This window comes from Terrapene carolina, unplaced genomic scaffold, assembly GCF_002925995.2.
Source record: "Terrapene carolina triunguis isolate 2854851 unplaced genomic scaffold, T_m_triunguis-2.0 Scaffold66, whole genome shotgun sequence".
Lineage (NCBI taxonomy): Eukaryota > Metazoa > Chordata > Testudines > Emydidae > Terrapene > Terrapene triunguis.
Genome location: NW_020664417.1, coordinates 91,659,072 through 91,670,686, shown reverse-complemented (window position 1 = coordinate 91,670,686; position 11,615 = coordinate 91,659,072). Strand labels below are relative to the sequence as shown.

The 11,615-nt window shown below is 45.5% G+C and overlaps 1 gene segment (V, D, J or C); it reads left to right on the top strand.

Annotated features, from left to right (window-relative positions):
* The first annotated feature begins 4,396 nt into the window (after positions 1–4,396).
* Positions 4,397–4,973, top strand: LOC113406027. The segment is given in 2 exon segments: positions 4,397–4,445; positions 4,666–4,973. Coding segments are annotated over 2 exon segments (357 nt in total).
* The last annotated feature ends 6,642 nt before the right edge of the window (positions 4,974–11,615 follow it).

The following is an 11,615-nucleotide window of genomic DNA, read 5'->3' as shown; positions in this document are numbered from 1 at the left end:
CCCCCCCCCCTCTTTCCCCATTTACATTAATTCTTATGGGGAAATTGGATTTGCTTAACATCGTTTCACTTAAAGCAGCATTTTTCAGGACATTACTACGTTAAGTGAGGAGTTACTGTACCCAAAAAAGTGGGGCTGAGGGAGGGGAACCTACAATACATCATTTGTTCTAATCTATTACTAGATGGGTCATGAAGCAGTGGAATGGGTTACACTTAGGGAGGTGGTGGAATCTCCATCCTTAGAGGTTTTTAAGGTCTAGCTTGACAAAGCGCTGGCTGGAATGATTTAATTGGGGTTGGTCCTGCTTTGAGCAGGGGGTTGGACTAGATGACCTCCTGAGGTCCCTTCCAACCCTAATCTTCTATGATTCTATTGCATTCGAAAGGGAGAAAGTGGGAAAGAAAATTGGAAATTTCAGAATTTCAAAATTAAAATTTTGGGGGGGGAGGGAAGGTGAAAACCAAAACAAAATGAAAATTTAAATTCAAAATGAATCCAAATCAACATTTTCTGGTTTTGTTTAAAAATCACCCATTGAAAAATATCAAAAGCAACAGTTCTCTTTCCAAAACAATTGTTTAACAGAACTAGGGTTGTCAATTTTGGTTGGCGTATTCCTGGAAGTTTCATCACATGACATGATCTTTAATTAAAATTAATCTTTAATTCCTAAAGAGTTGGCAGTTGGAGGTTTCATCACATGACATAATCTTTAATTAAAGATTAAATTTCTATTCCTGGAGACTCCAGGACAATCCTGAAAGGTTGGCAACCCTAGACAGAACCCTTAATTCTGTTGAAAAATTCCAACCAGCTCTCCTTGGGATGGCTGTCGTCCTGCTGGATATCTGAAGAATGAGCCATCCTCCATTCTGCCCCCTGGAGTTTAACAGGAGGAAGCAATTAGGAGATTGAAACAAACTGAGAACTCAATAGTGTGACATTAGCAGTGCTAAGTGGTTTTTCCATCCTTTTAAAAATGATACTCATAGGCATGTCTACACTGCAATTGGGAGGTGTGCTTGCAGCACATGTACAAGCAAGCTTGAGTAACTACAACAGTTTAGCTGTGGTAGCCAGGATGTTGGCACAGGGTACACTTCCATGTGCAATGCCGCTCAGGACCTTTGGTACATACTTGAGCAGCTAGCCTGTGACGCTGCTCATGCTGCCACAGTGTGACTCTAACAGTCCCTCAATGTCTCCTGACACGGTGATGTGTGGAATTAGGTAGAGAAAGTTTAAAAAGTGAAAGCAAAACTCAGCTATTTCTTTGTTCATATATATCTAGTTGTTCATTCAGACTCCAGCCAGCACATTGCTATGATTCACTCTCCAGAAACCTTATCAGAGTCTCCAGGAGAAAGTCACTATCCCCAGCAAAACCAGTTCAAATACAAGCAATTACTTAGTCTGGAACCAACAAAAATCAGGACAAGCTCCTAAATTTCTTATGTATTCTGGCTTTAGCCTCACCTCTGGGGTCCCAGCCCCGTGCAGTGGCCGTCAGTCTGGGAGCAGCTACTCCGATTACACTCTCACTATTAGTGCAGCTGAAGCAGATAAGGCTGGAAATTATTATTGTCAATGAACCATCAGCTTCCCTCTCACATTGTACTGAAACCTCCCTACACTGTTCAAGGCCAGCTTCTGTAGTGCAGCAACTGCTTCATGTACACAAGCACAGTATCGGTAGGATTGCTGCTGTCCAGCCCACTGCTCATAGGGTGCTAAAAACCTGCTCTGTGTCTGGAACTACACGCAGAGTGTGGGAAACTGTTACAACACAGTGAGAAACCCCTGCACTAGCTGCTACGAATGGGGAGGGAGGCTGCAAGCAAACATGTAGCCCATGTGCTGTAGGGAATTCTCGAGTTTGGAAGATGGGGAGTGCACGGACTAACAGGGGTTTGCTGTTTGATCGCTCTTTGAAATCAGTCTTAACTGGTCAGTAGGAGTGCCACGGGGTAGCGCAAATGATATGATGCCTCTCCTTACGCAGATAGATGGTGTTATTATTGCCACCATATGCAGGGAGATAACAAAGGGCTTTCCATTAAAAGCATATTAACAGGACAACATCTGATGGGAGATGAATTCTCCATTGATTCAATGGGGAGAATGACATAAGAAGGAAAACATCTCTTCTAACACACCCATTGCTATTCAACACCTGAGACCAACACTTCCAAACCTGGGTGCCTGAAGTTAGACTACTACATCTATACAGAGGGCTGATTTCCACAACTGCTGGACACCCACTAACTGCACTGAAATCCATAGGAGCTGAAGATGCTCAGGCCCTCTGAAAATCAGACCATTTTTACTTTGGTGCCAAACATGGATTTAAGAGCTAACTTTAGGCACACAGGTCTGATCATTTTGGCCCAAAGAAGTATATGTTAAAATGATACCTCACAAGCAAAGGACATACTCAGTGTAGTCCAATCCATAGCGCATGTGGTAACCTTTTACATTCAAGCCTGTGTTAATGGTGACCAGGAGGTCTTGTCAGCACATTGGTGGACCCTGGCATAAATATAGGGAGTTGCTCTTGAGCAGCTGTTCTTTTCTGCTCCGCCTCTATCCTTTACTTTTGTTTTATTTTCCAATCTATGTTCTGACTGTAATAGGTGCAAAGCCTATTGAACCTCAGGCCATGGTGTTTCTTGGGTTTAACAACACTACCTTAGATGACCCTGGGTTTATTTTTTGCCTGTTCATCTGATGCTGTCTGCTCTCTTTGGGGAAGAGTTGGCAACTGTATCTATCATCTTGACCTCTCCTGAAATCCAGTCTACCAACTGGATCTCAGATGGACCAGGGATTCTGCCTGCCTGAGGAAAGAGCTACCATTTCACCCTGAAGCTGACAACCACCACCACCTACCACTTAAATGAGCCTCTTATTCTTACTTTCTTTTTCCGGTCTTCTTTATCCATGTCTTTTTGTATTTGGTTGGGGAAACTGTCTTGTCAAAACTAACTACTTTGTCACTACTCAGAATAATTTGGTTGCAACCTACTATAGTTAATATTTTCACATGGAAAATGAGAGTTTTCCAATCAGCTCTATTCAATACTGACTGTGGAGTGCAAAATGCAACATCACATTCCTCCAAAAACCACGACATTTCCCCTTTCTTGTCACTCTAACAGGACTCGGTACTGGGAAGTTGTTCATCTGGCCTGGTGGGCTCTCTTATGCAGGGTCCTACAAGGTTTAATTATGCTACATTGCATGATGTATAAATTCATTAGCAGAAATTGCAAGGTGGTGAGGGCTGAGGTGTCTTCTTTGTATGACACCCACTTTAATGTTACTATTTAGCATCTGTACTACAGTGAAAACCCAGAGGCTTCACCTGGGATTGGGGTCCCATCCTCTAGGCACTGTACACACACACACACACACACACAAATACCATGCATCAGAGCAGGGTGGAAGCCTGGGGGTTCCCTTGGCAGAGTGGGAGAGGGGAGGACAACAACCAAGCAAACTTGATGCCCTAAGAATGAGCGAGGTAGGAGGAGAACCAGGATAGGGCAACATCACAAAAGCCAAGGGAGCACAAGACTTCTACAATTAGCGTGTGATCAACAATGTCAAACACAGCCAAGAAGTCGAGGAGGATGGGGACAGAGACTGGGCCAGGAAAAGGCTGGGAGCTGTTTGATGGAATGGAAAGGGCAGAAACCAGATCAGATGGGAGCTGAAGGAAAAGAATTGGAGGCAACAGCTGTAAATGGCCCATTCAGTGAGTTTAGAGAGGAAGGAGACAGGCGGTGCTTCAACCATCCACAACTAACAAACTTCATCTCTTAACGCTTAATCCCTTATTTATATCCAGTGGCAGGTATCACAAAGGAATCTGGCAATAATCATCATAAAAATCCCTGAAGTGGACTTGGGATTTTTCAAAGCACCATGTAAAGATTAATTAATTAATTAACTTATTAACTAACAGCCTCAAAACCCATTTGGGAAACTGCTCTCTGAATAAACACTGGAATCCGAACACCGTAAATAACCCCTGGGAGTTAGAAACTACCAGTGACACAGACATTGGATACTGCCAAGCTTAGGAACTAACTGAGCCTAGTCCAGGACTCCTTGATCAGGAAAAGCTCCTGGATAATCGGGGCCCACTGATTAGAGAGACCATCCCCTGCCTGATCCACCTGGGCATCCCTCACTGCCAGGAATGAGAAACACATTACCAGACTGAGGGGTGTCCGTGGCCCTGGGTCTGCAAAGTGAATGGACATTTACATAGATGCTGCTTTGCATATTTCCACCCGAGTGACAGTTCCCAGCTGTTCAGAGCAGATATAAATGTTCCACCTTCACACTTTGTGCTTCTGAACTTGGTATCTGTGACTACCCTATCAAGATGATCCCCCGCACTCAGCTTCTCTGGCTCCTTGTCCTCTGCATTCAGGGTGAGAACAACAACAGGGGGAAATTAGCTTTAAAGACAGTTATAGTATTTTACTAGGATAGAAATGCTAAAAATGTCCCTTTCCAGCAATCATTCCTAGCAGCAATTACAGTGTTAGCAGAATGAGAGCTCCAGGCTAGATACCTTTAGAGTTTGTAAAATATGCTGATGTTGGAATGACTTTATATTTCTTTTTATCCTAAATCTATTCTCCCATGCAGACTCCAGTGGGCAGATTGTGATGACTCAGACTCCAGAATCCCTGGCAGTGTCTCCAGGAGACAGAGTCACCATCAACTGCAAAGCCAGTTCCAGTGTTAGCGGATGGGTGGCCTGGTACCAACAGAAATCAGGACAAGCTCCTAAGCTCCTTATCCACAGCGCTTCCACCCGTCCCTCTGGGATCCCAGACCGGTTCAGCGGCAGTGGGTCGGGCACTGACTACACATTCACCATCAGCCGGGTTGAAGCGGATGATGCTGGAGATTATTACTGCCAGCAGCATAGCAGCTACCCTCTCACACAGTGATACAGACCAGCACAAAAACCTCCCTGCTCTGTTTAGTTTCAGACTCCCACTCAGTATTTCACCTGCTTCCTGTGCCGCTTCCTAGCAATGGTGTTTCTGCTGCCCTGCAATGGGATGGCTGGGGGTGTCAGACTTCGGTCCCCTCCCGCCAGATCTTCCACTCCCTTCAGGTGCTCCCACCATGCGGCTCAGCACTGTTTACTGAGCAGTTGCTCCCCGACCACTAACACATAGTTGCAAACAGCAATAATCTAATCATAGCAAACTGTGGTCAGAGTAAAACCTCTGCCTGATCCAGGCTCTTATCTAGCGAAGTACAGTCACTGCTGCAGCTCCCCTTTCCCAGCAGAAACCCCTCCGCAGAATTGAGGCTCTGGGATCTTGTCTGCACTGGCAAAAATGGGACGCAGAATTTCCCACCGGTGTTCACAGAGCAGGGTTAGATGACTTGATGGTAAAAAAAATAAGGCCTACCTGATCCCTGTTTACACTACACTTTCCCGCAGTGCTGTCATCATGTTATTTAATCCAATATCATTATTCAACAGTGGCTAGTCCCAGCAGCTTCAGAAGAAGGTGCAAGAAACCCTGTGTCAGACCCTAGTCAAGCAGTCCCTCTCAGCCACTCTCTAGACTGCGGTAAAGGGACACATCCACTGGGTCCTTTGGGTGTTTTAAGCCTCCAGAGCCTGAATGGAGTCCAGCCACTGTCCCACACTTCGGGTCTCTAGGCACACGCTTTCAGTGCAACCCTCTGTCTAGCACTTCCCCTCTGAGAGCTGCGACCACGCAGTCCAGCTTCCCAGCCCCTGGTTCCAGCACTGACTCCTCAGCCTTCCTCTGTAGCTGAAATGCACCCTCTCCTAGAACTCACCCCCGCACCCTCCCAGGTGAGCCTTCTGGGTTCCCATGTCGCTCTCTCAGGAGGCCCGTCACAGCGGTGAAGCGTAAACCACACTCAGAGAGACAGATTGCACAGATTCTATCACCACTGCTCTTCTACATGTAACGAGCGTGTACAGATCATACAGAACACAACAAACACCCTAACTGCAATGCCCCTCACTAGCTCACCCTTCCCTTGGGAGTCCCTGGAGGACCATCTGTGTGCAGGAGCGTAGGCGGGGTGCCCTGTTGCATCCTGTGCTGTGTAGATTCACCCTCATGGAGTCTTTCAGCCCAGCTTGCCATCAACTAGGATGCAGTTACTCTTTAGCATAACTAATGTGATCAAAGCACAGCTGTTTAAAGGTCAGAACCTTTCCCTTGTCCTCAGTCTGAGAAAAATGTGTCTTCTAGTTAGTAGGACATGCAGGCTACCCCTACAGAGAGGCATGCATGATACAGCAGTTTTCATAGTAACACTTCATAATATCAATCAGAATTCATAGGTTATACAGACAAATCCCCAAATTGTGTCACCCTGCAATCGCAGTGAGGGAATAACCGGGTTCCTGGGAAATTTCTTCCTCACCCCTATAACTTACAAGAGTAGCTCTCCATGGTGTTCTCCCCTGCTGTCCCACCACTGTCACTCCTGCTTGAAGCACTAGTAACTCAAGCTCTACATTCACCCCCTCCTGCACCACTTTGTGGTTATAAGACTAAAATTCTATTCAGAATCTGCCATGCAATGATGAAAATATAAATGTTTCCACTGACTATTGCTTAGCTGCACTGACAATCTCTAGGTATTTATATATGGATAATTTATTCATATATTCAGAATCCAGAGAGCAGATTATGATGACGCAGACTCCGGGATCCCTGGAAGTGTCTCCGGAACACAGGGTCACCTGAACTGTAAAGTCAGCTCAGGATCTCACAATTGCTTAGGCTGGTACCAACAGAAATTGGGACAAGCGTCTTATTTATTATGGGGCTTCCACCCTTGCCTCTGGGGCTCCAGCCAGTTCAGTGGCAATGGTCACAGAACTAATTTCACCATCACAATTAATAGGCTTGAAGTGGAAGGTGCTGGAGATTATCGTCATCAGCCAGGCTACAACCTCCCTCTCCCAGAGATACAGATCAATACAGAACTTTCCTGCGCTGTTCATTAAAACTTCACCTCCTACACAGACACTTCTAAACATCTGCTATTTGTGGCTGCAAGATCAATCACTGTGTCGACCTTTTTGAGGCCTTCTCCTTCTCTGAATCACCAATAGGTGGAGTAGAGTCTCATAAATCAGAGAACCTTGGTCCTTTGCTTAATTCTGCGTAAAAGTGCAGCACATTTGATACGATTTTTTGGTATGTTGATGAAGAAGAAGAAATCAATCAAGGAAGGGAAGGTGAGCTCCTTCCAGAAACAACATTTGATGGTACAGAACAGTCCAAGAAGAATCGGATACCACACTACTCCTCGCGAGCAGTCATCAGGGAGAGCGGCGGAGAAAGAGGGACAGAAAGAACAGAAAGCAAAAAAGAGGGAAGGGCAGCTTTAAATTCCATCCAGACCTCCAGAGGCAGAGCAGCTGATGTAAAAGCTCCATAGCCAAAAGTCCATATTCTAACCTGAACACATCCAGGTGGTTTCCTCTTATTTCTTTTACGCTTCCTTTCAGCCTATAAACTCGAGAGGGCAGACTCTGTGATTTGTCTTCCGAGAGATGCAGCCCAAGGGGACGGGGGCAAAGTTAAGACTCTCCCTCTGCAGGGTCCACTGCAGCTCCCAGTGCAAGTTAGAGTAGGGTTACCATACGTCCGGTTTTTCCCGGACATGTCCGGCTTTTTGGTAATCAAACCCCCGTCCGGGGGGAATTGCCAAAAAGCCGAACATGTCCGGGAAAAATACCGGCCGGGCACTTCCCCTCCCGGGCTCCAGCTGCTCTGCTCCGGCGGCGCAGGGTCCGGAGGCAAGGGGACTGTCCGAAGCTGGAGCGCTCGGGCAGCTCGGCTCTTAAACAGAGCCGAAGAGTCAGGGGAGGAGCACAGCAGCTGGAGCCCGGGAGGGGAAGTGCCTGGCCGGCGGCTCAGGGTCCGGAGGCATGGGGGCTGCCTGGGGAAGCGCCGGCCGGGGGCGCAGGGTCTGGGGGCTGCCCAGCAAACCGTGAAGCCGGTAGCGCTGGGGCAGCCCTTTTCGCGTGGCTGGGAGGGAGGAGGGGGAGTTAGGGCGGGGACTTTGGGGAATGGGCGGGGAGTGGGCGGAGTTGGGGTGGGGAAGGGGCAGAGTTGGGACAGGGCCGGGGGTGGGGAAAGGGGCGGGGCCAGGGCCCGTGGAGTGTCCTCTTTTTTTTATTTTTTAAATATGGTAACCCTAAGTTAGAGCAGCCCTGGGGTCTTACAGCAGCCTCTTCATGGCTATCTATGAGCTACCCTGCAACCCAGAATACCTCTTAGTGTAGAGTGCTAAGGGCATGCCCTCTCCTGACCATAACTCACACAACTCCTCCCCCCTTCAATCAGCCCTGTGCTGCTCCAGCACTGGGGGAATTGTCGTCTGCCATCTTGCAGCCCTTCCCTGGTTGCCAGACATCACACACAAAAAAGGTGGTCCCTGCCCTACAGAGCTTACAAACTAATAGGAAACTATATATAAGAGAACCCGACAGTGCATGCATTGTATTCATTTGTGACTAAGCTGTAGCCAACTCAAAATTCAAAACTGCCCATTTTCATTCAGAAAGGTGTTGAGACAATAAGGACAGAACTCAGATCCTCTGATTCCTATGGCATAAACCTCAACAACTGGAGATAAAATAGAATCTCCATTAGCTCTTAGCAATATGAGACCACTAAAATTCAGTTGTGTACTTTTGATTCTAACCAGACGAGGGTATGTGAATCCTGCATCAGATCCAGTTCATTGCAACACTAATTTGTGTTTCATTTCACTTCTTTTGGGAAAATACAAAAAAGAAAAAGTCAACAGATTTGCAATTCAGAGGAGCTGAGGGGGTCAATGCACGGGAGTTACACAGCCTGAATTTGATGCAGAGGAGTCTCTCTAAATGATAAGAAAACCCGAATGGAATGGGATAGAATAATTGTACTGTTATGTCTCCAGATATTTTCATTTCATTGTGTTACCATGGCTTACCATTAGCACAGTTCCACTGAAGTCAGCAATTATACTACAGTAAAACTTGTGTGAAAGAGAGATGAATCAGGTCACCATTTTCATGGATTTCTATCTATAGTAATATGTAATATTTTAACCCTCTGTACCATGTCTTACATACCACAGTGATAGCTGCTATAGAAAAATGAGACTGAGTAAAAGAGAAACTCAGACAGATTTATACATACTGTAGAGCATGGTCTCTGGGTGAAAGCCAGGTCTGCACTAGAAACTTTCCTTGGTATAGTAATATTAGTTAGGAGTGTGATTTTTAACATTTTGATACCAGCAGAAGGCCACGTGTAGATACATTATACCGACAAAAAAGTGCTTTTGCCAATATAGTTTATTTAGTTCAGAGAACTGGTCTAATCTATGCCAGCAAAGACATTCTACACTACAAGAATTTGCCAATATACATACACCAGCATATCGGTACCAGTCAACCTTTTATAGTGCAGATTAGGCTGAAGACACAACAGGTGTGCAACTTAATGGCATGCGTCTGACGAAGTGGGTATTCACCCACGAAAGCTTATGCTCCAATACTTCTGTTAGTCTATAAGGTGCCACAGAACTTAATGGCATGTTACTCACCAGGCAATCCAGAGGGTGAACTTAACAGTAATTATCAAGCCTGGATGTTTGGCAAAAGAAGTTTGCAAATTAAATATTCTGGCTTGTTATTCAGTAGTTCAGAGTAGCTGAGGAGCCGATTGGCTCCCTCTGGTCTTAAAATCGATGATTCTATGAAGATATTGAACTCCGATTTAAAGACTCTCACACTTGGTGCTACCACCTCCACGCAAGGATACACAACAATGATACAGCCTAATGGAGGAAAATAGAGTGGATCATTCAGTCTTTTAAAAACAATATTTTATAGTTGTGCATAATACCTAACAGCACAAGGCCAGATGCTCTCACTCTCACTGTTGTAGTGTTAACACCCTCTTTGCACGCACACTGCACAGGTGTAAATTATTCTACGAGGTGCCAGGTAACGGGAAATCATGCCCCTGGCCTACAGATCTCAGCCTAGGGAGGTTGTGGAATCTCCATCTCTGGAGATATTTAAGAGTAGGTTAAATAAATGTCTATCAGGGATGGTCTAGACAGTATTTGGTCCTGCCATGAGGGCAGGGGACTGGATTCGATGACCTCTCGAGGTCCATTCCAGTCCTAGAATCTATGAATCTATAACAAACTTTTACCTCTTTGTGCATGTTTAATGAAAATTATTCCAAGAGTCTCTAGCAAAGAAATATCCCTGATCCCCAGCAAGGGTTACATGCTACCAGCAACACAAATACTGCATATTGAGCTAACACACAAATTGAGCCTAAGGGCTACATTGTGTCCTTGTTTTCTGTATGCAATTGTCTCTATAATTAAATGGGATTTAATGTGCACAGCCCACTCTGCAATCTCTGTACTGGGGCACAGGCAATGCACATTTACATAGAGCTAGTTTGCATATTACCACCCTGGTGCCATTTCCATGCTCTGTGAGTCGTATATAAATGTTAGGGTTTAATGCTTCATGTATGTCAGTCCAGAAATATCAAGATGATCTCACAGACTCAGTTGATTTGGCTCCTTGTACTTTGGATACAGGGTAAGATCAGAAAAAGGGTAAAGATTACCAATTTGTTTGAAAAGAATATTGGAAAAATTAAAAAATGCAGTTTCCTTCTGTTAGACATTAATTCATTTGAACGGTCTTATATTCTGATTATTTTATGCAGACTCCAGTGGGGACATTCTCATGACTCAGACTCCAGAACTGCTGTTGGTATCTCCAGGAGACAGAGTCACTGTCAACTGCAAAGCCAGTTCCAGTGCTAGTAGCAACATGGCCTGGTACCAACAGAAATCAGGACAAGCTCCTTATCCACAGCGCTTCCACCCGTCCCTCTGGGATCCCAGACCAGTTCAGCGGCAGTGGGTCTGGCACCGACTTCACATTTACAATCAGCCGGGTTGAAGGGGATGATGCTGGAGATTATTACTGTCAGCATTATTACGGCACCCCTCTCACACAGTGATACAGAGCAGTACAAAAACCTCCCTGCTCTCTGGAGTTTCTATTGCTCAGGGCAGCAGCTGCTTTCTGAACAGTCAGGGGTTCAGTTTAACTGTTGCTGTCACACACAGTAGCCCCCTGTCTCTCAGACTTTGGACATTTCACCCAACAGTCCAGTTCCCCCACTTAGCCATAGAGCTCTCACCCTCACATACCCGGTGATTCACTACATTACAGTCAGCAGTTTCCCTTCTACTTTTAATGTCTGTTTGTTCTTAATAGTTATGTGCAATTTCCCACTGACATTATATAATCCTCGCACCTTTTGGATAAGTTTACATATAGAACATATTATGCCATACAACTTATCAATAACGGCTCTTCATGATCCCTCCCAACAGCGAAACCAGTTGTCATTCACAACAGGATATCTGTAGACTACTAGGAAAATGGTGTGAGACATCTGCATGTGTGGGGACAAATCTATAGCCACCTTGGGATTCAAAATTGTCACTATACTATATACTGTAGCCGGTCAAAATGAACCGTA